We start from the raw sequence: 26637 nt of genomic DNA, 5'->3' as shown, positions 1-26637 counted from the left end.
TCGATATACTGGACTTTCTTCTCCATATAGTCCATTAAATAGAGGTTTTACTGTACTGTACAGCTCCTACCCGACTTACGACGGGGTTAAGGACCCAAATCCAGGTTGTAAGTCGAAAATGCTTAAATAATAAATAGAAAATCTAAAATGGGGCTCCTTTTATTTTTCTAAGCACTGCAAAACTCACGTAGGGACTCGGAAAAAAACGTAATTTGACAAAATTTGGGTACGACTGAGGCAAGTTGTAAGTGCGGGTGGTTGTAAGTCGAGTAGGGAGTAGGTCGTAAGTCGGGGAGGAGCTGTATTCCTAATTCTTTGTGGGTGGTTTGTTCAGCATAAACCTCATGAGTAAATGATCAGTTTCACTTCCAGACCACAGTGAGAGGATTTGGGTTCCTTCTTTGTAAACTGCGACTATCCCACGTGCTCTTGGACTAAAATACGAGTATCGTACACTCAGTCTCTGGTGCCCTTGCATTGGTTGAAGTACCTTTTGGTAGACAAGTTTCCTTTCAAGAGGGTGGGGGGTAACCCGATAGCCACTGAATGCTAAAAATTGAATTAGTACTAGTCTATCCACCTCGGGCCCTTGTATGCTTAAAAACAAATTTCTATCCATTTCAGAAACAAATATCATCTCTAGTGGCTGAATATTTCGACCATGGGGATACACACGAGACCTATCTGTCGCTGGAGGAGTTGCAGGTGTCAACTCGAGCGCACTTGGTGTTAGTGACAGCGATTGAGTTGGCCATGGACCACAAGCCCTCTCACCGGGAGATGACCAGTGTCCTCTTGGCTGATCTCTATGGGCACATGCTTTATGAGCCACACTATACCAAAGGTATGTCTACGTTATATAGTTTTTCCCATAGAGTATCCTGTTTGTTTCAGTTATAAAAGGGTGTGTGTGTGTTTACATTATGTTGAAGTCATAAAACATGAAGAGAAGGTCAGTCCCTAATTCTATTTACAAAGCATTTTGTCAAGTTGCCTCAGGTATCATTATTCACATTTAGGACACATGATAACAGAATTGAAAGATTCTAGAGATATAAATAAGGTTAGTTCTTTTGATATTGATTGTTTGCTAAAGACTATACTGAAGTTTCCTTTACAAGACTTCCAGAAGAGAAAGTTAGTTAAAAAAAATATAGGGGAAGGGGAAAATAATGGAGTGAGTACAGTAGTTATGGTATTGGTGACGAGTTCTCATAAATGTATACCTGTAATATGCCTGACAGTCCAATCGCCGTCCACTAAACCCACAATGTTCACAGCAAAAAAGTAGAAATATGAATGTGACGTAAAGCTCAAATGTTTTACTTCTTAAACACTGCCAGTCAAGTTTAATGTTAAAAGAAAGTAGAGTGCTGTGCCATTAATCTCAATTGATGGATATGAGTGTCTTCTTTTACAGGTTATGATGTGCTTATAAAGAACCTCAGTGACCTGGTGCTGGACACTCCGGACGCTCCAACTATCCTGGGCAATTTTATTGCCCGATCCATTGCAGATGATTGCATACCCCCAAAGTTCCTCCAAAGTTATAAAGGCAAAGTGAGTAAAAATCTCCTTGACATAATTAAATCGGTGCCTAGTTGTGGTCTGTGAACTAGAAAGACACTACACTACATTATGATTTACTAGTTTAAATTCTTATAAGTGTTTATACTGTACAGTATACACTATAAATCTTCAACAGAATGGTTCAACAGAACACCACCCTTTAACATAGACCAAAATTTTTGATTGACAATGAAGGGATCTGTTAGGCAGCTGCTAATAAGACCATAAGTTCATTTGAGAAGGAAGGGTTCCAAAGGAGTGTCGCCAATCTTGGAAAAATATGCTGAGTACAGGCGATATTTGAGTTAATTTAATTACTGGAAAAAACATTGCTGTAAGCAGTGTGAAGATTGTTGGTGGGGGTTTTGGAGGGACATAGATTGCATTTGTGGGTTGTACTAGTGGAGGATAATTATTTTGAACTTTTTGGGGGCATGCAAGAATTTCTGGAGTCAAGGAGTGCATCATTATGGCAACTCATGAATTACATCAAGCCAAGGCTGTGGTGTTAGCTCCGGGAAACACCTCGGCAAGGTTGGCTTTAACAGGTCACGACCGCCATTAAAAGGAGTACTGGATGCAATGGTTACCATTTAAGGCAGAAAGTTGTCAAGCCATACCACGTCAGTTGTGTACCATTTGCAACCCAACGATCCATTATTCTTCACCATAATTGGAATCTTACAGGACTCGTCTATTCAGATCCAAGCTGTTTATGACAGATGCTGTTGTATACATTTATTCTTCACCAGATACCTTGATAAAGAACTGCTATACTTAACCTATATTTATTTTGCACTTTTGAGGTTTCATCTCCGCAACAGATTCACTGCATTTTTACTGCCTCCCACTTGGAAGCCTACGCCTGATTCATGAGTCGTCTGACCCAGGCTTGGAGTCATAATTTATGGACTGTTCTTGGAAAATTTATATTAGTGCCAAGTCTGGACTAGGTGACTCGGTTAACCTCCCTCATTCCAGGATGTAAATGTTCTCTGACGGCTGGAACTTAATGGACAAGTTCTTTAAGATTCTACACGAGAGGGAGAATGGACAGGCAGGTCGCTCTCGGTGCAAAACTGATGTAACATCCATGATTCATTAGCCTTTTGGATGAATTAAAATTTTTGCATCCAGTTTTGTCTTTTGAGTGACTTATGATGGGAAGACAAGAGTATTTGAACAAAGGACAAGTTTGAGCTGATCTTGTTTGGTGTTTCCAGAGGCCAACACTGCAGGTGGTCTGGCATAATACATGGATCGTTTAGATCAGATTATTTCGCCATAAAATGGGATTGTGAGGACCAATTCAATATATTTTCCTCAGGAAGTTAACTTTGCTATAGAATGGGGCCCTACAGAAGCTTAACTGAACCTATGAATCTTTTTATTAAAGCTTTCTGTGTTGAACAGGTGGCCTGTGAGCATGCAGTTGTGACTTTAGCAAGATCAGATAGCTTGCTATCCATGCGTCATGGGCTGGTGAGACTGGACAATGTGTGGGGTGTTGGAGGGGGCACTCGCCCTGTTAAGTACCTGGTGAAGAAGATGGTACTCCTTCTAGAGGAGTACCTTTCTTCTTCAGATATTGCAGAGGCTACTAGATGCCTTCAGGAACTGGAGGTGCCTCACTTTCATCATGAATTGGTAATTACTATTTTTTTTTGTTTACTTTTGATTCTGAAGAGTTAGTGCTAAACAGAGTACCGTAGTTAATGATTGCAAGGAAGAGGAACGATCACAGGAGTACTGTACTGTGGTGTTCTTAAGTCACTTTTACTTTATTTTATAGCTTATACATATGTAAACAACCATGACCCGTGAAAGTCTATGATCTGGTTCTCTCTGGTCCCAAGGTTATCAGTGAGTTTTAGAGTGGTTCAACTTGTATGATGCACGATGAAAGCTTACTTTAGAAAATCCTTAAATAAATCATATGAATTAAATCAAGATAACTTATTAACAAGTACTGTATATTTATATCTGTAGTAGAAAACCATAATACAGTGACTCCATCAAGAAAGAAAGTACAGGAGAAAAGGGACCAATGGGTCTGTTAGTCATACTGTATTTGTAGAGAGAATTTTAGGGAATCAAAACTTTCTACACAGGTATACATCATGAATATAAAATAGTATGGAAGATAATCACTTTTGTTCCATCAACAATATATTCTAACTTATTCATATATAGCTGTCTGTGCGTAAACTCTCAATGATAGTTCTTTCTAAATATCACTTCCATAATTGTTACTGAATATAGAATGGCATAGTAAGATATAGTCAGGAAAATGCCGATATACTGTGACAGATTTAGGAACTTTCAGGAATGGCGATTTAATATGTTTATCGAGTCCATCGTGTACGACTAATGAGTGTTTTACGTTTGTACTTGTGCAGGTGTATGAAGCTGTTGTAATGGCGCTAGAAAAGATGGATGACCGTACCTCAAAAATGATGTGTGATTTGCTAGGGTCACTACACTGTGCCATCATCATTACACCGACTCAGATGAAAGCTGGGTTTGTCAGAGTAAGTGAAATGAAATCTGCAATACTTAAAAATTACACTACTAACTCGATCTATTTCCTTAGCAGACACCCTTGCTATAAACTGATGTCCCAAGGTACAGGGGAGTATATGTGAATCTGTTAGTTATCCAATAGGTAATAATTCAGATACCTAGAGAGATTAAAAGCCACCATATGTTAAAATAAAACATTGTCCCTTTGCGTGGCCTCCTATTATTGCCTTTGTTGTGCCACTGTTGTACCCATATGATAATTTTGTTGTGTTTATGTTAAGTACAGAAGTTAAGCTTGTTATAAGAACAGAGTTTTTAGAAGAATTGAATCCAGATTGTAGTACTGTAGTCACAAACCAGGAGTAATGTCTTGGCGATATGTTCTTCGAGGGAGGAGAAAGTATTAAACCAGGCAATATAGGATATTTATAACTTGCTAATTGTCATGGAACTATGAGGGGGAGTTTTGGAAAGTGTCAACTGCACTGTAGGTGTCTGGTTTCACTTTGCATTCAGGAATGCCCCTTTTAACGTACTGTATACAGTACATGTAATGCCCATAATTATGTTGAAATTAAGATGTAACTCGCTGGGGTATATATATATATATATATATATATATATATATATATATATATATATATATATATATATATATATATATATATATATATATATATATATATATATATATATATATATATATATATATATTAACTTATAATAAACTTTGAATTCAATATCAGTTTTGTCTTGTATTAATTTCTCTTTCTCTACAGGTATATGACGATATGCCACAAATCTGTGTGGATGTGCCTCCAGCTTATTCGATTTTGGAGAGATTTGTCATGAGGTGCCATGCTGCCAAGGTTGTTTCTGATGATGTGGTCAAGAAATTACCTGTCAGGTGAGACATCTGCTTTACCTTTTAATAGTTTTAATTCTTAAAAACGTTCTTGTGTTTCAGTGGGTTCTAAGAAAGCCCAGTTTTCCGAACGAGTCGAAGGTCGCTAAACAGAAAATTGACAATCATTAAACGACAAAGGTTTTTAAATACTTAACAGAAATATCGATCACTAAACAAGGGATAACTGTATTTATTTTAAACTTTTGTGGTACCAAATGAATCAAAGTCTTGTTGTTAGAGTAATTAAATTTTAGTTTAATTCACTCTAGTTGAGATGACTTCCTCCTTTTACTATTTTAATCCCTAGAGTTTGGGGTTCCTCTGTGCTTGAATAAAATCATCTGGCATTAGCCAAATATAATATTAAAAGTGGCTTCCCCATAGTGAAGGGGTAACTAATAGCTGTTAGTGGAATGGCCCTTTTCCCCCCAGTCGGAGTTCATTATATGCCCAGCACCTGTTAGTCACCTAGTATCATTACAAGCATCCGGTGACAGCGAGTACAATACAGGGTAGTTGTGATTCACTTGGGCTTGGCATGAGCACCGGAGAGTTGCTCGTTAATCAGTATAAATACCTCCAAGTCACAAATGTCACTTTCAGCACCTGTTCTTTGTTTTACTTGGGGTCACTGTGAGTACGTGTTTGCCACTTGTGACACTTCAGAAAAATATACTACACAATGTATGCTAAGATATCTATTGATTTTTGGCATTGACCAGGTCAGGTCATGACATGATCACAGGAAAAGGGAATACACCATCTCATTGCTGTTTGTTGTTTCCAGTGTTTTAGCACAGTTAGTATTTTCTTAACCTTATAAATATTGTTACTTTAGTAGAGAAAACCAATAATTTTATTTTATTTGCAGGGGCCGTAAACGCTTTGTGTCCGAGGGTGACGGTGGTCGTGTCAAAGATGATGCCTATTTCTAATCAGTCAGCCCACACAACTCTGATGCCACTAAGGAATTTCAATAGCTGGACTCTAGTTTGGTTGTATTATGGACTATGATTTGTTTAATATGTTATTTCTTAGGATGCATTCCTAAAGTCAATGTGAATGATTGATAGTCGAGTATTTTGCACGGAATACTTATTTGGGTATTATGTATTGCGTAAAATGTATTATTTTACTTTGATGTACGCCACTTAGTGTACCCCAAGAGAAAGATTTTTTTTAATTTTTTTGTTTTTTTCCTTTTAAATAATGCAGAGAATTCCTATGTGGCATCCTAGCAAAATTCATCAGATGCAGAGAGGAGACTTGACATCCACAGATACTATCAAAGCTGGTCTCTGTCAATGTGATGGCTGTTGCTGTGTGGACTGAGTTTCCATGTTGTTTGCAAGTATTCAGATTACTGTAATGTGGAATCTTTGATAAGTATGTAACATGTGGAAAAAAAAAAAAGAGTTCTTAACATCATTTGGATCTCACGTGTATGTCAGACATGTTTATCTTCATTTTACTGAAATTGGAAATATAACTGTAATGTAAACAGGTGGAGACTCTGCTTGTACTGTAGTCAGGTAGTGCGTTGCTTAATGTCCCACACCTTATGCTTAATACCACTTCCCTAGACGAAGGCACACGGGTTGGGAACTGTTCTATTTAAGCCAAAGGAAGCCTGTCGTTTTGATGGAGTCCGGAATTCTCAACGCAGGGTATAAAGGATTTGGAAATTTCCAGAATAAAGCAAATTGCAATGGAAAGGAGTAACCTACCCTGTGTGCCCTCCTTTAAGGAATGGGGAGGTTAGCTTGCTCCTGACAGTCTTTTTTGCCAACGTGGTCATTTACTGATAATTGGCAATACATCAAGTACGGTATTGGTTAAAGTGTGAATTGTTTGCTGCGATGAACTTAAACCATAAAATCTATTATTTGTCTGGCACCACGTTGGTGCACCTTAAGCTTTATTGTTCCCTACTGAGCCGTACCTGTGTATCAATCATGCATATACTTGTTGCATATAGCAAAGGATCAGTTGCTCACTTGTGAATACTATTTTTTCTATTGTAAAGACTATGGGTTAGGAAAGCATATAATGTTTTACGGTTAGAGCAAGTTTTCTTTTGACTAAGTGAGATTTATACTCTTGCCAAGTTGAGCAAGAGTTGGAAGTACAAGACTAATTTTAGTTTTGAAACTGCCAAAAATAATAATAAAAAAAAAATTAATATCTCTGGCCATCCCTTAGAGAGGGGCCTGGGACCAGGGAAGAGGATTGGTATAAAATAAATAACTTTGTCAGGATAGATGCATAGTGAGGATAATGAATATATTGTTTAGTTTTTTTCATAATGAAGTAACAATTTTTCTTTTTGAATGTTAACTTTTCAGTGAATGTGCTGACAGGAATCATTCAATTTATATCTTAATTTTTGATTATTACTATTGACCTCACATTTTCAGAATGCATCTGTTTGTGACAGGGTATCATAATTACCTTGGGAGTCATTGAATTGATTGTAACTGCACAAGAAAAAGTACAAAAAAATTGTAAAAGTGAAAAATGATAATAAAAATTGCAAAATAGTTATACTTATAAGGTTTTCCTAACCTTCAAAGACATAATACATGGAACTAAAGCTCTTCTAAACTTTTTGGAATACTTCTCCAACTGCAATGAAGAGAACAAGTACACGTGAACACTATAATTTTCTGTACAATATCTTGTAACCCTTTGGTATGCTACCCCTTATGCAGGTATGTAAATAAATTGTACAGTAGCTAAAACAACTATCTGCGCATACTTTGTGGGAAACAATAAGAGACCATGGACGATAAATTTTGGTATATGAGGGCTGTCACTAGTAACACGTAAAATTTTGGAGCATATCGACCCCCACCTGCACAGACAGTTGTTTTAGCTACTGTACAGTACAGTATTTCCTTTTCTGCCTTCAAAGCCAAGGACCACCTTCAACATTTAACCCTTACAGTTTTACCAAAATCATGCAAATTCACAAACTAGCACTCCCTCCTTCAAGCCCGGATCCCTCTCAACTACATGAAACATAACCATACCAGTAAGAGCTTGTAGTAATTATGGAGATGGAGGCCTGAGCTATATAACAAACTCACATATAAAGAGAACAAATAATTACCACGGAAATTGTTCTTTCAACTGAGAAATTCATCTTTGTTATACATACACAGAACAATTTGTGTCAGAGCTCAGATTAGCTTTTATATATAAACTTTGATTAAGATACAAACAGTAGAGCACGTGTGTGTCCCTTGTGAGGCAACTGACTGGGGTCAAAAGATCTGTACAAGTAGTTGGGTCAATGTGATGCCAGGACAAGTTGCAAAAAGGAAGCTACAGGTTACCTTCTTTGTCCTTTAGTAGCTGGTTAAGGATCGCCCCTCCCCCATGTGTAAAATGGAACACAAAGAACATGAAACTTCCACTGACAATAGCTACCATCCCTACAGCTAATTTCCATTGACAATAGCTACCATCCCTACAGCTAATTTCCACTGATGATGGCTGTCATCCCTACAGCTAACTTCCACTGATGATGACTGCGATTGGAGTTAAGAATGTAATCCATCCTCATGTACTCAGTGAGGATTATGGAGAGAGAAACAGTCCACAGTGTCGAGACCCACCTGATTGCATCTGATAATAGGTGAACCACATCAAGTTCAAAAGTAAGTACATTTAATAAAAAACTGGCTTTGTTTTAAACCATGAAATGCCATTAACTCAAACTACTATATTATGGTAATTGTCTTGAGGACATGTGTTGACAGCTGATACAGACCTGTGACCTTCCAAATACTGCCACATTAAACCTCTGGAGGAAGGTCTTCACTCCCTGCAGCAGTTTGTAATAAGATGATCCAGGTGGGTCAGCCCTACACACAATAAACGACCAGACTCACACCACCGACTTAACACTGTCACCTCAGAGATCCAATACATCCTCAGTCAATAATAATTCTTTGCCTTCCACAATAAAGGCCAAAGAATGTACAGTACAGGTTGACAACCCTTTATCTGAAATTCTGAAAACCGAAAGTTTTTTGTGGAGCATTTTTTTTTTTTTATGGGTATTAGCCCACCCAGGCATGGATCACTGACCCACATTGGGGCCTGGGGGGCGAAAATGTAATAGTAATAGTAATAATAATTATAATAATAATACCTGTAATTATTCATAGTAAATAAAAATTTTAATTAAAAAATACACCAAAATAAAATAATAATGATAACAATAATACTGTATTAATAAAATAATAATAGTAATAATAATACTGTAATAAAGAAATACAAGAATGAAAAAAAGATAAAAAGTGAGTAACACGACCTAGACCTATGAATTATTATTATTACCTGTATTATTATCATTATTATAATTATTATTATATTTTCGCCCCCCAGGCCCCAATGTGGGTCAGTGACTTGTGCCCGGATGGACTAATACCCAAAAAAATTCTAAAAACCGAAAAATTCCAAAATCCGAAATGCCTCTGATCCCAAGGATTTCGTATAAGGGATTGTCAACCTGTAATACTATACTGTAAATGTATAGATTTCTTTGTTACCTGACAGAAGGAAGATGGGATGGCAAGAGAAGGCTGCCTTATAGTTGTGTGTGATCAAGATTTTTTATCAGGACCAGAGTACACTAGTGGACATAAATATCGAAGCACGCTATGGGTGAGTCAACATTAACTTATGATTCACCTTTGTACAAGTCAATGTGTAACAGCCTCTGTCTACAGATAGACAATAATCCTTATATAAATGTGGGCTAGTTACAATTAGTAGTATATAAATTACACTACCCAAATTAACTATATAATTATCAACTACACAAACCTTATCACTACCTCAAGTGTTGGATGACATTTCTATGTCCTCCACACACCTCTGATTGCACAGGTCATCACCAAGTGCCCTGCCCTCAGTGGACTTAACCCCTGTATCTCACACACAACAGACACGTTAAAGGAGTTCTGTAAATTACTTCCTGTATTTTCTCATGAAAAGACTGTTGCTATTATCAGTTAGGTCGTCGATGATAACCACAGTGTGCTATATTTTGGTAAATAAACAGAAAAGGCAAATATTGTTTGTGTGGACATTAACTACCATTAAACAAACACGAAGTCACTACAAGAGTTACAAGGTACAAGTTGGAAGGAACAACAACCAGTACAAACGCAGCGACATCATAACTGATGTACCAGTTATCAACCGTTTGGGCAATTTGTCTGTTCTTTTTATGACCTTCATTGTCCAGAGTCAGCACAGGAGGAAACTGTAATACCCAGAGAAAACTTGCCATATTTGGTAGTGTCACACTAGATAACATAAGTACATAAGAATGGATGAAACTGTAGCGGGCCTATTGGCCCATACTGGGCAGTCCCGTTTACACCCAACCCCTATTGCTCATATATCCATCCAACCTATATTTGAAGCTACCCAGTGTGTTAAGAGTTAATGACGATGTTTAGTAACTTGTTTTGTTCATCCACTACTCTATTTCCAAACCACCGTATACCTATCTCGCATCTAAATCTTAACTTTCTAATTCAAAACCATTGCTATGAGTTTGCTCCTGGTTTGATAGTTTATGCACCTTTGTTTAACTGTGACTTCCATTTATACACCTCGATCATACCGCCCCTCACTCTACATCTCTCGAGGGAGTGCAAATTAAGATACTTTAATGTCTCTGTACTCAAGGTTCCTAATGCCTGGGATTAGTCTTGTCGTCATCCTCCTCTGTATGCTTTCTAGGGATTCAATATCCATTCTGTAATACGGTAACAAGAAATGAACCGCGTAATCCAGTGAGGTCTCACAAGTGAAAGATATAGTTTTAGGATAACCTTGCTAGTCTTGTAACTAACACTCCTTTGTAAGAACCCAAGTACTTTGTTAGCCTTGTTTCGAGCAAATACACATCGTTGTCTTGGTTTAAGGTCCCTACTTATCAATACCCTTAAATCTTTTTCCCAGTTGGATTTCTCTATAACATCGCTGTTCATCTGATATCTGGTTTCTCTGTTTACTTGTACATCTCCTTGGCTAAGTACTTTACATTTCCCAAGCTGGATAATGAACCCAGGACACAAGCAATATCAACACCCCACTAAAGACATACAACTCCTGATATTGAGAGACAATCACCAGTCTATTGGCATGAAGACAATAAACAATATTTTCTATATTGTACAATTTCCTGAAAATATTTGTATTCCAGGTATTAATCACATGCATTGTCAACTCAGTGCTGCCTGTCATGGCATTAATTAAAGTACTGAGTTTAATCAAACATATACAGTGGGGGTATGCTATAACGAACGGATCCTACTACGAATATTCCTATAACGAACAGTTTTACCTTTAAAATTGAGAATGCTATAACGAACGAAACTCCTACAACGAACATTTAATTTTTTTTTTTTACTAATTTATTGTTTTTTTATTTCAAGTATTAATGATATTCTTTATTTCAGGGGTTTAGATGCATATTTATGCACTTTTTTACAATTTTTACAATTTTATATTATATTTTTCAGTGTTAAGTGGTTGTATTTGGGGGCCTGGAACAGATTAATCCTATAACGAACGAATGCTATAACGAACAAGGTTCTAGAACCAATTAGATTCGTTATAGCATACCCCACTGTGCTGTATCATTAAAACCTGATTAGATTGGCCTCAGAGTATATAGACTGCAATCGTAATAAGTCCCAACCTAACCATTTGATTGTGGCTCAGTCCTGTTGGGCCTTAATGCTAATGGCTTGGTAGATTATGGTGGGGCCTTTAAGGACTGGATTCTATTTAACCTTCAACCAATGACATTAATTTTGAGGTATTCTTGATGATTGAACTCAATTCTTTAATACCAATTTTGGTTAGTGGTGCTGTCTACACTACTGTACATATAAGACAGATAGACAGAGGGACTGAAAGATGTACGGTAGATAGATGGTATGAGAGATAGACTAATAGATAAACTGACAGATGTACCATATTTCCCACCATATAAAATGTACTTTTTACTAAACAAATGTCTCCAGAATTCATCCCGCATCATATATGACAATAGTCAGTCCTGTGTCCACTAACTCTTGCAGTTTCTCTTGTCAGGATTTTAACTCAGTACTGTGTCATTTCTTACAACCTCTCCCCATGTCATTCTTGGCCTACCCCTGGCTCTCCTCCCCTCTATGTTTAGACTCATGCACCTCTTGGCCAAACTGGTCTCATCCATTCTCTCCACATGTCTGAACCATCTCGACCTACCTCTAAGCAAAACCTCACCAATACTCTCAATACCCAGCTGCCCTCTTAGTTCTGAACAGGGATTCTTATCTATCAGTGTCACATTGCACATCCACCACACCATTCTCATGTTAGCTCCCTCAAGACTGAATGCCATCCTCTTTAACTGCCCAAGTGCCCATTTCATTGATATATATCATCACACTTCTCACACCAGTTGTATGCATTCTTCCTTTCAAGTGAAGGGAAAGTCCTCTTGCTGACAATAAAAGCAGCAACTCCCCAAACTTCCTCCAGCGATTTCTGACTCTCAACTGAGCTAGCTTCAGCACCCCCTCCAGCACTGATCATGTCACCCAAGCAGCAGAACCCATTGACACAGTCCAGGGATACATCCTCAATGTTGAGCTTCTCCAGCCTTAAGATCACATGATTATCTGCACAAACAGAACACTTATAGTCCGTAACCTCCTAGAGTCAGCCATCCACTACCCTGCACCTCTTGTGTACCCACACTCACAGCACATTATTGGGGATCCGACTAATTACCCAAATGAACCCAAATGTAGCCGCAATGATGTCAAATAATGGTCCTACATGAATAAATCGGACTGCCAATCACTTCTCGACTAGTATTTGGTGTCACGAAGTCACAAAAAATTGGAAAATTTAATTTAATCTTGAATTAATAGATCGAGTGCATGTACCTAACCTAACCTAACCTAACTCAACTCAGATTAAATTAAGTTTACCAATTTTTTGACTTATGACACCAAATACTAATCGAGAAGTGATTCACAGCCCAATTTACGCTTGTAGGACCATCATTTGACTTCATTGTGGCTACATTTGGGTAATTAGTCGGACCGCATTATTGGTGTTACTACCAACACCTTGCTGACAGATAGCATAGATATAGATAAGACAGATACTTGTATAGATAAATAGATTATAGATTCCAATTAGACATATTGACTGACATACAGCACAGGTATTGAAAGACTGATGGAAAGATATATAGATACAGATACATAATGATAGACAGTGAGACATACATAGATAAATTGAGATATGGATAAATACAGCATACAGAAAGACAGACACACCTGTAACAGCAGCGTCTCCATGCTCCAGGTGTTAGTTCCCAAGGTTTAATCTTTAACTCACCTGTAACAAAAAAATTAATACAGTATATACACAACAGTGGTGATGCTGCCACAGGGACAGATAGATCGATATATAGATAAATATATTGGCATTTAATCAGTAAAATGGTCATACTAGTTTACACTGATTCAGCATATACATAGATAATACTTTATACTTTTACAATAAATAATACTTATTAATTAGCCGAGCCCACAACTTCATACTACTTAAATTACAAAAGCATTCCATCAATGTCATCTATAATACACGGAAGTCAAAATAAATCACATATCAATTAAAATACTTAAGATGTGTGACACTTGGTAATTTACCTGTCAAAAGGCGTCGTCTGGTGCCACCTTCACGTCAAGAGGGAAACTTGACCGATTTATTGTTATTTATTTACTTATTTCACCACTAATCAGTTTATTGGTTGTCTGGGCAGTTGGAGATTTGTTCTGTTTATTACTACACACCAGAGTCAATTTTCTTCTTATTTTTTTTTCAGAGAGAACAGTGAAATTCCACAGGTGTTTATTGACACGAGTTACCTCAATGCTTACGTCTTGCTTCACCAGCATTCAATTTAAAAAAAAATGAATTACGACAATTTCACTTTCTTTTATGTATATATATATATATATATAATAATAACCAATAATTACAAGAAAAGAAAAAAAACTCACTAGTGTTTTGTTTACGAATATATCAAGAAATATTAGCGGGCATAAGAATGACGGGTGGAAAGAGACATTTTAACCTCATATTTCATTCACTTATCTTCTTAGTTTACTTATAAATCCCGGCATTGTTGTGGACGGTCTGTGTTTATGACAAAAGGCCAAGAATAAGAATACATAGGCACAGTATACACCGAGTCCAAAATTGACATTACCAATAGACAGACCAGAAGGTAATGGATTATTAGTTTTTTACCTGTTAATAACCTTTGATTATACCTTGAAGACGTTGAGCATAATGCCAGATAAGGAACACCAACTATGCAACTTGACTCTGCTTGTGTAAGAAGGATTTCACTTGGCCTTTGAGGATTGGATTTTATGCCAAGCTCTCCAAGACGATGAAAAAGTTTTAAGCTTAAGACTCGTATTTTCCTTGAATCTGAACCACCATACAGACACGATCAGCAGCAGGGAAAACAAATTAGTTTAGAAAGTGGGTTAATATTGGGTTGAAAATACAAAAGTAGATTAGAAACACTTTCCCTACGTCTCTCTTAAAGGCTAGAGAGAAACGTTATTAAGCTTGGATAATCTTACGTCACGACAGAATCAATTAACAAATGAAAATATCATATTTTTTTCAGTTTCAATCTAAATAGTTTTACGGTACACTTGTCAAAATAAATATTACTAAATTTCTTTCAATAAAATATCTCTCGTTACAAAAAGAATGAAGTCCTGAATCTAAACCCACAGACTGGATAGTAAGTAATTTTTATAATAGAATTTTAAGGTCACAGTTACGTCTCTTACCTGTACTTTTGTTATAGTAGTTCCCCCGGTTATAATGTTAGGCGTTCTCTGAATGGTGGTTACTAACAACCCACCAAAACCGTCGCGGTAACTAAAATAAACCGAGCAACAAAAATGATTTACCTTCAAGAACCAAAATATAGAATAAAAAAATTTTCTTTCCTCTTAATTATTGCTTCGAGTGAGCTAATGACTTTATATTATACATTTAGAAATCTGTTAAGGTATACGGTTAAATATATACCTACCCCGAGCTAGTGCACAAGTCAACATTACTTATTTACTATTGTTTTTCTTCAGTCTTTACAAACCGAAAGTAGTGTCCTCCATTTTTAAGTTAAATCACAACGATACGAAATTGTTATGGGCAAATATTAATTCATAAACCTTATCTGAAATTATGTACAAATAAATTCACAAAATTATAATAAAGATCGATCATATTTGTTCCAGGTTGCTCGAATGTTGATGAAAATTATGGGAAAACGTTTTACAAATTCCCTTAGTAAAACTCCGGGTAGGGTTAGGTTAAGTTCAGGATCGGTAATACAATGCTACAATGGTCACTTATAAGCAAAGCATTAATTTATCTGAAATTCGAAATAAGATGATCCATAGCTAAATAAGGGCATAGTATCTGGTCTTTCTTACCTTCTTGAAAAACAGGAAATGTCATTATGAGCGCCTGATATAATTTGTGTTTTCTGAAATGTTACCGATGAGTTGCCTAACTTACTCGGTCAGTTGGAATTTCTTCTGAAAAAAAGGTCAAATATGGCTGGTTGAAACGAAGCATGAAAATTTGCCATGCAGTATTTTAATAGATATGCAAGATGATGACGAAAAATATACCTTGATAATTAATATTAATGATGAAAGTCAGTAGGATGTCCGCAGGCTGAAATTAGTTATCTCTGACGTCAAGCATGAAATCGCGAGATACCACACACCAGAAAACATGAGTCAAAGATAACCGAAATAATAATGCACACTGATAGAGGTAATATTTGTATACCTGCACTTTCTAGTTAAATTGTATAACTGCATTGCCTCTATAATTTCTGAATAAAGTTAAACTTAGGTGACAATTTTACTGAAGAAATATCTATCTATCTAACCACTAAGCTTGGGGCCCAGGTCTAATGGGACCCCAATAGGCTATGGTCCTAATAAGGTCTCAGTCCTCACGTTAATGATGGAGTTCATTAGACATGCATACTGAAGAACGTATACCAATACTTGTTACACTAAGTTATTTTACCTTAGTCTCAATTCCATGCTGTTAGTTATAAGGAGTACACTAAACTACAACTACTATTGAAACGCATAAAAATAAATTATTCAACCCAAACGTCAATTGTACGTGGTTGTGTAAAGTTATTCAAGAATTTTCCTCCACAGCTTCCACAACTCAGAACATATACAAGCAATATTTAGTCCAGTTTGCCATTAAACGAGTGTGTTTATCAGCAGTTGCAATGATTGAAGTACTCGGTAAGTGTCAGGAGGTGAAAGTTAGATTCGTTTTACTGCAGGATGCCAGTCACGGTCGAACATGAAGGGCTGGATCTGCCAAGAGTTTGTTTTCCCCGTCAAGACATTGTTGCTGCCCCAACTCCCACTGTCTTAAGTGCATTGTATACCTACAGTTTATGTATATTGTATACCTACAGTTTATGTATATTGTATACCTGCAGTTTATGTATATTGTATACCAGCACTGTTTATGTATATTGTATACTTGCAGTCTATGTATATTGTATACCTGCACTGTTTATGTATATTATATACCTGCAGTTTATGTATATTGTATACTTGCAGTCTATGTATATTGTATACCTACAGTTTATGTATATTGTATACCTGCAGTTTATGTATATTGTATACTTGCAGTCTATGTATATTGTATACCTACAGTTTATGTATATTGTATACCTGCAGTTTATGTATATTGTATACTTGCAGTCTATGTATATTGTATACCTGCAGTTTATGTATATTGTATACCTGCAGTTTATATATATTGTATACCTAGTTTATGCATATTATATACCTGCGCGGTGTATTGTATACCTACAGTTTAAATATATTGTATACTAGCCCAGTTTATGTATAATGTATACCTGCAGTGTATGTATTGTACAGTATACCTGCAATATTTATGTATACTGTATGCCTGAATTGTCAATACATGCTGAAACAATGTAAACCTATATGGCGATTTTACTCAATATACAGTACATGTATCTCAAGAACTACCGAAGACTACACCTGAACTTTACTTCATTTCAGTCGTTTAAACTCTTTCATGTACAGTCGACCGACACTTACGACATCCTGCACATATTTAATATTTACATGTATAGTTTGTCAGACTTAAAAAGACTTGTATTTGAGCCAAAATCTCCTAAGGTGTAAACATGGGTTGTATTTAGCGGTACATTCGTGATGCCGGGGTTACAAAGAAAGACTTTTTTCATATACGAGATAAAATATGAGTTATATGAAGTAAAACATCCCACAGTGTTCTCGACAAGACAATGTGCCGTTCTCAATTTCTAAATGTACATAGCTAAGAAGACAAGTTTTGATCCCAAGCACCGACATTTAACCATGTAGCACGAGTAATAAGAATCCATTAATAATGTCCATGATATCAAACCTCAACCTGAGATTGTTGTAGCTAAAAATATACATAAGAAAACCTCATTTCTAGTGTTATCAAAGGACTGCCGTAAGAAAACTACTAGAATGAACTTTAATGATAAAACTACTGCTAGTACCGGCAGGTCTATCATTTTCTAAAAGTTACACTAATTTGTATGTAGTTTTAAGGGGGAATAAATATTAAATTACAAAAATCATTTATTTAAATTAAATAAGCATTCTTATAAGTACGTGTATTAATTCATAGAAAAATCTTATTAGCGGTGTGCACATTATACAATGATTATCTACATTATTAAAGCTGTATTGTGGGTACTGACTTAGAAGCACTTCCTGTGGACAATGGATGGGCCTGACTCGTCATATTCTTGCTTGCTGATCCACATCTGCTGGAAGGTGGAGAGGGAAGCCAAGATGGAACCGCCGATCCATACAGAGTACTTGCGCTCTGGGGGTGCAATGATCTTGATCTTCATGGTGGATGGCGCCAGGGAAGTGATTTCCTTCTGCATCCTGTCGGCAATTCCTGGGTACATGGTGGTGCCGCCAGACAGCACTGTGTTGGCATACAGATCCTTACGGATATCTACGTCACACTTCATGATGGAGTTGTAAGTGGTCTCGTGGATACCGCAGGATTCCATGCCCAGGAAGGAAGGCTGGAAGAGAGCCTCGGGACAACGGAACCTCTCGTTACCGATGGTGATAACTTGACCGTCGGGAAGTTCGTAGGACTTCTCTAGGGAGGAGGACGACGCAGCAGTGGTCATTTCCTGCTCGAAGTCGAGGGCAACATAGCACAACTTTTCCTTAATGTCACGAACGATTTCTCGCTCAGCAGTGGTAGTGAAGGTGTAGCCACGCTCAGTCAGGATCTTCATCAGGTAGTCAGTAAGGTCACGTCCAGCCAAGTCCAGACGCAGGATAGCATGGGGAAGGGCGTATCCCTCGTAGATAGGAACAGTGTGTGACACGCCATCACCAGAGTCCAAGACAATACCGGTGGTACGACCGGAAGCGTACAGGGAGAGCACAGCCTGGATAGCGACGTACATGGCGGGAGTGTTGAATGTTTCGAACATAATTTGGGTCATCTTTTCACGGTTGGCCTTGGGGTTGAGGGGAGCCTCTGTCAACAGGACGGGGTGCTCCTCTGGGGCAACACGCAGTTCATTGTAGAAAGTGTGATGCCAGATCTTTTCCATATCGTCCCAGTTGGTGACAATACCGTGCTCGATGGGATATTTGAGGGTGAGGATACCTCTCTTGCTCTGTGCCTCGTCACCTACGTACGAGTCCTTCTGGCCCATGCCCACCATCACGCCCTGTAGGAGGAAAAAGATTCATGTTAACTGCTAATCTTATATAAGATATTAACATTCACATCTGCAACACCCAAAAAACTTGTTACAAACATTCCTTACTGAAGAATATTGTTTCATGATGCAGGAATACCTTATTTGAGAACTCACCTGATGGCGGGGTCGGCCCACGATGGATGGGAAGACAGCACGGGGAGCGTCGTCCCCGGCGAAACCAGACTTGCACATGCCAGAGCCATTGTCCACAACCAGGGCGGCTACCTCGTCGTCACACATTTTGGTAGTTTGAGCTGTAAAAGGAAAAATATATATTTAAAAATAATTCAAGGTGCAGCCTGAAATTCATATATTTCAATTTCAGGAAATCTATAAGCCCTAATGTGATGCTAACACCCTACAGTATATACTCTACTGTCTCTCAAACTCCGGAAAACCCAAACTAACTTCCATCTCTGAATCTAGTATTTTGCCTCCAATAGTGAAGTACCCGGTAGTGGGACCTTTATAAATAATGATCGAAGAACATAGTAATTTCGCACAACTTTAACATAGTGCAGTCAGCGGTAACCCAGACCCGGAGCGGGGCGTGAGGTGACGCTCACCGCCATCCTTCCTCCCACCAACTCCTGTCTGCCTAGTGTGACGAGATATAACTATTAACTTGACCACTTGGCAAGTTATATTCAACAATAGTAAACACTGGTCAAGCCAATGCCAAAAAAAATGAACAAAATATAATAATATATAATAATGCGGTCTTGTGTAAGTCTGCAGTTTTATCTCGGTATAACTCTGATAGTGATAAATGTTGTTTATGTTGCAGGAAACACCACAGACCCTCCAGGATGAGGTGGATGGAGACGAGAGTGACAGCGTTGAAGTCTCAGAATTTATGGAGGGAGACTTCAGGGCTGTACACACCTGGTCTACAAGCACTCGTATGAACTTCCACTTTTCTGGCTATTTTAACACTGTAACACCAGGACTTAAATGAGGAGTACTCCAGGGGGCTAAGTCCATTCGATTGGGTCTTGTAGTGTTAAAATGACACAAGTCTAACAGAGGCACACACACAACTTCACACTGGAGAACAACACAACACCATCACTGAGGAAACTTCGATATTTACCGTGAGTGAGTATTCACAAGAGGCGAGTCGACGTTCTCCTGCCAGTAGCTTGCCAGGAACTGACTACCAACGGCCACGCGCAGGGTCTTATAGTATTCTCCATTGATGACGTCACGCTCAAATCTGTACGAGTTGCCACGTGGACTTTTCCCGATAGCATTGTGTTGCTGCTGCCTCCCATGAATTCGACTTTCCATCTGTTCACCTATAATGCCTCCTGGTGGTCAAAATTCTTAATACGGACACTAACACTTCCTCTTACTAACCAGCAATTCGTTCACCAGGGAGGGAGCATCATTTATAGGGGAGGACTAACTTTCACCAAATTTCCTGTCATTGAATTATTTGACCAAGGGCGAGGTCTGTATGGCTCTGCCCATCGAGAATGAACCTACACCGTAAAATTACCCTGTCATTTCAGCGTTCTTCTAATCCAGAGAGTGCGGCGGCAATATGACCAAATAAGGAGGTAGGAGAGGTTGGGAGCGTTGCGGTGGTAGGGCGTCGGCTGTTACCACTCACAGTCAGCTGTTCACCCTCCTGCCACTCAGAGCTGCGCGCGATGTCATTACTACTGTACACTTGTTAATGTTGTTGGTGGTGTGTTTGTCACTTCATCTCATGTCTACCGGCTGTTGTAGCATGATAACCCGCTTAATATACTACTGCTGCTGTAGTTGTTTTCTCAAGAAGAACAACACGGAATAAAGGAGATGGTATTGGGAATAATCAATAGCTATGGGGTGTGGAGACGAGAGGGAGGGAGTTCAGGGGTGCTTGTTGTAGGTAGGACCATTAGAGAGAGAGACGGACAAAGTGAAAGAGATTAATTATTATTATATATTTTTTAATATCTTTACTTCAATAGCCAAGGTCTTTCAGTAAGGAAATTTAGTCACTTTATACATTTGACAACACTAAAAAAAATACCCGCATCTCTAATAACCTTTAAACCATTGTTCTCGAAGGGTTAAAACAGTCCACAAAAGGTTAAACCAATAAAAAATGTTCAAACAATAGGTCCATTATCACCAAAAGGTTAAACCATCTTCCTGATCAAAGGGTTAGTCCTCAAAGGGGTTAAACCATTTTCCCCCTCAAAGGGTTAAACCACCGTTCAGTCATGGGTTTTCCCTCTTCCTCATGCTAAAATCCTGCTACCTCCTCTTTCTTGGAAGGGGGGGGGGGTATGGAAGAGGAGGGAACGTGGAAGAGGAAGAAGAGGAGGGGTCGTTGAGGAAGAAGAACAGGGGCTATGGAAGAGGAGGGGGAAACGTGGAGAAGGAAGGAGAGAAGAGGTATGGAAGGAGGGCTGAAGAAAGGGGGGGGTGGAGGAGGAGGGGTAAGCCAAGGTGTGTGTGTGAGATGTTTTTAAGGTGAAGAAAGAATAAGGCAATTTTAAGTAACTGTTGAGTTTGGGGACCCCCTTGTTGCCATGGTGTGTGTGTTGCCATGGTGAGGGTAGTAGTGGGCGTGTTGCTATGGTGAGGATGGTGGTGAGTGTGTTGCCACGGTGGTGTTGAGTGTATTGCCATGGTGAGGGTGGTAGTGGGCGTGTTGCCATGGTGAGGGTGGTGGTGTGTGTGTTGCTATGGTGAGAATGGTGGTGAGTGTGTTGCCACGGTGGTGTTGAGTGTATTGCCATGGTGAGGGTGGTGGTGGGCGTGTTACCATGATGATGGGCGTGAGCAGTAAGTGTCACCATGACAGTGGGCGGCGGGGAAGGTCACCAAGTGGGCGGCGGCAGCGGATGTTGTGGTATATTGTATCGATGTTCACCCGGAAGTTGGTGCTGCCTCCCCCTTCCCCCACCACCACACACTACCCCCCCTCCCCCACACCACACCCTACCTCCCCAACACCACACCCTACCTCCCCACCTGTCACCCCCTCTAAACATCTGCTCACTCCTCCGTGTCCTATAGCAGCAAAAGCACTAAAACACCTGCCATTACCCCCTCACACCTGTCATTACCCCCCTCACACCTGTATCCTCTGTTATCTTCACTTGGATTACACTTGTTTATGATCTTGAGGTGGGTTCTTCCCGTGTGGAGAGAGAGAGAGAGAGAGAGAGAGATAGATACGGGTGTTAATCTAGGCTACCATGAGCGGACGTTCCTTGATAAAACACTCGTCGACCTGAGAGTGAGTCAGCGGGAGGGCCAGCTGACCTCAGACACCTGGTGGGGGAAGGGGGAGGGGGAAGGGGGAGGGGGATGTGGAAGGGTGAGTGTTAGGGGGGGAGGGGGAGTTGTGGGTGAGGAGGGAAGGGGGGACGTCCTTGTGTCCTGGCTAAGGTGAGGATATGGTCAAGGGTAAATTTAAATCACCTGAATATTATATTGCCTCCCCTTACCTGGTTTACTTCACCTGAGGTTTAGGTTAAGTTAGGTTGGGTTAGGTTAGGTTAGGTATAGTGGCGCTCCTCACCCCTCCACCACCACAGCTACACCCACAAAAAATTTAAACCCCTCACACACACACACCAGTTTTTATTCGGTCCTGCCATCATGGAGGAATGCGTGCACAGGTGTAATAGTCACCTTGCAGTCACCTGTACTTCCGGAGAATTATTAATTAACCTGAGTAATACATAATGGCTGACTGGTACACCTGTCCCTGTGTGTACTGTCTCCAGGATAGGCGAGAGTTCAGATACGGTGCCACTCCTAGATCCAGTACCGAGGGAGAGAGGAAGGGAGAGGAAGGGAGAGGGAGGGAGGGAGGGGGAAGGAGGGAATGAGATAGGGAGGGCGGGTAGGCTATGTGTGTGGAAGCTGGGGAGTGGGAGAAGGTTTGCAGTAGGAGAGAAGAAGGTAGTGGTCACCCTGTTAGCCACACTACTAAGAAACCTGTTGTGATTCCAGTTTACTTTCAACGTGTATATATTACCCGATACTAGAGCCAGGTACGGACACACTCCTTGTACCTAGAAACTGTACCAGATCACCTGAACATTAGACACCCTCACGCTACTGGTTGGGTTAGGTTAGGTTAGGTTAGGTTAGGTTAGCTATAGGGTGTCTTCGTTATGTTATGATGCTTCTGTCTATCTATCTCACATTATGTATTTGTCAGTGTCTATCTGTCTGTCTGTCTGTCTGTCTGTCACTCTCTCTCCCTCACAACCTTCCCTCCTCTACCATCAGATACTGTACTCCCTCAGGGGCAGACACTGGGCACGGCTGCCTTGCTTCACCTCCCCCACTGTCTGACGTCCTTGGCCAGAGCTCTCCCATCGTACGGGCTGCTGGTGGGGTGGTAAGGGGGTGGTAGTGGGTGGTAAGTGGTGGTAGTGGGTGGTAAGTGGTAGTAGTTGGGGTGGTGGTGGTGGTGGTGGTGATGTCATAGTACTAGTAGAGTGGTGGTGGGGGGGGTTGTAGCTGAGAGGCCCTTGAGATATCCCAGACGTTGTGACTGGTGCATTAATTAAAATCATCATGCTATAGGGGAGGAGGACGGAGAGAGAGAGAGAGAGAGAGAGAGAGAGAGAGAAGGCAGAGAAGGGCAAGCAAGGGGAGCAAGCAGAAAGGAGAGCAGAGGGAGACGGGAGGAGGGGAGGGGGAGGAGGGAGGAGCGTATTGTGCACTCCTGTTGAGTGTCACCATCCCCCCTACATGTCACTCACTGGCTAACCTCAACACCTCCCATGTCCCTGTAACAGCACCAGACGTCACCAGTACGTCACCAGTGCACGTCAGCACACGTGTAATTGCTCTCAGGTAGTAAATCAGGAGTTGAAAGGCATGACTATATGTCCCTTGCCACCCTCTCCCCTTCCCCCACCTCTTCCCTACCTAACCCCATTCTGTCTCTCCCTCCCACTGACTTCTCCTCCCCTCACCCTTCTTCCTCCTTTAACTCTTTTCTCCCCTCCTCTCCCCACCCCTCCCTCCTTCACCATGCACAATACAACCCCTCCCCCACCCAATCCCACCCCTCTCCCACCCACCCCAACACGGCTATAAACTTAATTCTAGAGGCACCTGGATTTGTCTTCACGCCTGTCCATCCTGCCCGCCCATCCACGCCTAGGAGTCCCTCCCAAACTACCAACCTCTCTCCTCCCCATCCATGGACGATATAACCTCCACCCCCCAACCATGCAATCCACACAACACGACGACATGAACTGTTTATAACACTAACAGGTGAGTGTGTGTGTGTGTGACAAATCCCACCACACCCACACCCCCATCCCCACCACCCCACCACCTCCACACCCACACCCACACCTCACACCTCCTCCTCACCATCCACACCCCACCACCCTCACCTCCACCCCACACACCCCACCACCCTACACCTCCATCCCCACTCCACCTCACCCCACACCCACTGGCACACCTCACTACCTCACCCACCTCACCTCCACCTCACCACCTCACACCTCCATCTCACTCACCCTCACACCTCCTCCTCACTCCACCTCACCACCTCCACCTCACTACTCACACCTCCACCCCTACCTCTCACACCTCCTCCTCACTCTCACACCTCCTCACTACTCAAATCACCTCCTCACTATACTCACACACTCACTACCTCCATCTCACACCTCCGTTATCAAAGACCTTCCACCACAGGGAAAACCGTTCTGTAATTTTTTCTTTCGAGGAGGAGGAGGTGTGTGGGTGTGTGTGTGTGTGTGTGTGTGTGTCAGAGGTCAGAGATAGAGAGAAAAGCATCACAATATGGGAGATAGGAGAGAGAGAGAGAGAGAGAGAGAGAGAGAGAGCCAGGTGTTACCAGTGTGACTGATGGAACTGTCAGCTGATTTTATATGACAGGTGCTTGTCCTCATCCAACATTATGGGGAGGGGAGGGAGAGGGGGATGGGGAGGGGAGGGGATGGAGGAGGGGAGGGATGGAGGTGAGGAGGTAAACTGGTTGGAGGGAGGGAGGAGGGGTAGGGGGGAACTGTGGGGTGGAGGAGGGGTTTAAGGGTAGGGCCAGTAAATAATTACAATCATACGTTTCTGATCACCTTGTCGTGTTTATTGTCACACACACACACACACACACACACACACCTCCTCTCCCCACCCCCCTCTTCCCCCAACTCCTACTCCAACTCCTCTTCTCCCCACCTCCCGCTCTTCACCCCACCTCCAACATTCTACACACGAGGGCGTGAGATCTGAGCCTTGATTACTTTTTAAGTCTCTTAGATATATAACAGGCTGCCCCAAGAGCCTCAGGTAAAGTAGTGTGTGTGTGTGTGTGTGTGTGTGGGTAAAGCCCTGTGTTGTGCATGTTATGGGACGCACACCTGAGAGAGAGAGAGAGAGAGGAGGAGAGAGAGAGAGAAAGAGAGAGAGAAAGAGAGAGAGAGAGACACGCCCACCTCTTCTCACCAATACACGGTCCCTGGTCCCAGCTCTTCCACACGTTACTAAAATATTAAATAAAAACTTCTGACTCAAAGATACGGAGCTTCTCCTGTTAATAAATGAGGGGAGGAGAAGGTAGGGAGCGCAGAGAGGAAGATAGAGGAGGGGAAGGGAGAAGGGAAGGGAGAAGAAGAAGAAGGAGATGTAGAGGGTGGAAGGAAGGGGGAAAGAGAGACGGAAGAGGAAGTAGTAGAGAATAGTAGAAAGAGGAGAAAGATCCTTATCATTGCGGAAAGGTGATCACACACACACACACACACACACACTCATTAACCTACCCTCCATGCATGACGAAACTGTAGAGTACATGTGTAATGGCTCTGAGTCCTGTTCATACTATCATTATCCACCCACTTATCCACCCATCCACACCCTCTGATTTATCCACCCACACCACAACATTCATTGACCCCCCCCCCCCGACCATACCAACATTGACCTCCCATACCACCCCCAGACCCCACCACACCCTAATACTGACCTCGCCACACTCAATGACCCCGGCCACACCACCAGTGACCTACACCGGGCAGATAACTACAACTGTACACGTTTAAAAATAGATCACAATGACCTTCCAGTTCATGTAAATCACTCTAAAAAGTTGTATTGTTGAAGTCGGGGGAGTGAGCAGGTGGCCTCCTGTGTGTGTGTGTGCCCGGCCTTCATTACCAACTTCCTTTCTTCCTTCCTTCACTTCCTCTTTCCCTCTCTAAATCCTTCTCCCATTCCTTCTTTCTTACCCTCACTCCTTCACTCCCTCCCTCCACTTACCCAGAAGTTTGTTTGCTCGTCAAGTTATTATAAGGACACGTACTGGAGGGAGACTGTCCACACTATGAACACGAGAAGACAAGACAGGAACCCACATATAGAGTTTAACCCTTTGAGGACTGTGTTTAATCCTTTGAGGACTAAGTTTAACCCTTTGAAGATGGTGTTTAACCCTTTGAGGACTGTTTAACCCTTTGAGGACGATGTTTAACCCTTTGAGGACGGTGTTTTAACCCTTTGAGGACGGTGTTTTAACCCTTTGAGGACTATGTTTAACCCTTTGAGGACTATGTTTTGCCCTTTGATGACTGTTTAACCCTTTAAGGAATGTTTAACCCTTTGATGACTGTTTTAACCCTTTGAGGACCGGTGTTTTCACCCTTCCCTTTAAAGATGGTGTTTTAACCCTTTGAGGACTATGTTTAACCCTTTGCGGAGAGGAGAG

At 40.8% G+C, this 26637-nt stretch overlaps 2 protein-coding genes across 2 annotated transcripts in view; one reads left to right on the top strand and one right to left on the bottom strand.

Moving 5' to 3' along the window:
* The window catches only part of LOC121870696 (programmed cell death protein 4-like), a 37660-nt gene extending 30115 nt beyond the window's left edge, over positions 1-7545 (top strand). Inside the window, exons 3-8 of the mRNA XM_042372650.1 lie at positions 625-844; positions 1421-1560; positions 2983-3216; positions 3969-4100; positions 4872-4999; positions 5871-7545. Coding sequence (XP_042228584.1) covers positions 625-844; positions 1421-1560; positions 2983-3216; positions 3969-4100; positions 4872-4999; positions 5871-5934 — 918 coding nt within the window. The 3' untranslated portion in view covers positions 5935-7545. The remainder of the gene's footprint in view (positions 1-624; positions 845-1420; positions 1561-2982; positions 3217-3968; positions 4101-4871; positions 5000-5870) is intronic.
* Positions 7546-17756: 10211 nt separating this feature from the next.
* On the bottom strand, positions 17757-20126 carry LOC121870695 (actin, clone 403-like). The gene is made up of 3 exons (XM_042372649.1): positions 20023-20126; positions 19044-19183; positions 17757-18896 (listed from the first exon to the last, which is right to left on the bottom strand). The coding sequence occupies exons 2-3, from the start codon at positions 19167-19169 to the stop codon at positions 17892-17894; spliced, it is 1131 nt and encodes a 376-aa protein (XP_042228583.1). The 5' UTR covers positions 19170-19183; positions 20023-20126; the 3' UTR covers positions 17757-17891.
* Between the last annotated feature and the right edge of the window lie 6511 nt (positions 20127-26637).

The sequence above is a fragment of the Homarus americanus genome, unplaced genomic scaffold (genome assembly GCF_018991925.1).
Source record: "Homarus americanus isolate GMGI-L3 unplaced genomic scaffold, GMGI_Hamer_2.0 scaffold56333, whole genome shotgun sequence".
Classification (NCBI taxonomy): domain Eukaryota; kingdom Metazoa; phylum Arthropoda; class Malacostraca; order Decapoda; family Nephropidae; genus Homarus; species Homarus americanus.
The sequence above is the reverse complement of the archived record's forward strand: the minus strand, read 5'-3'. Positions and strand labels throughout refer to the sequence as shown.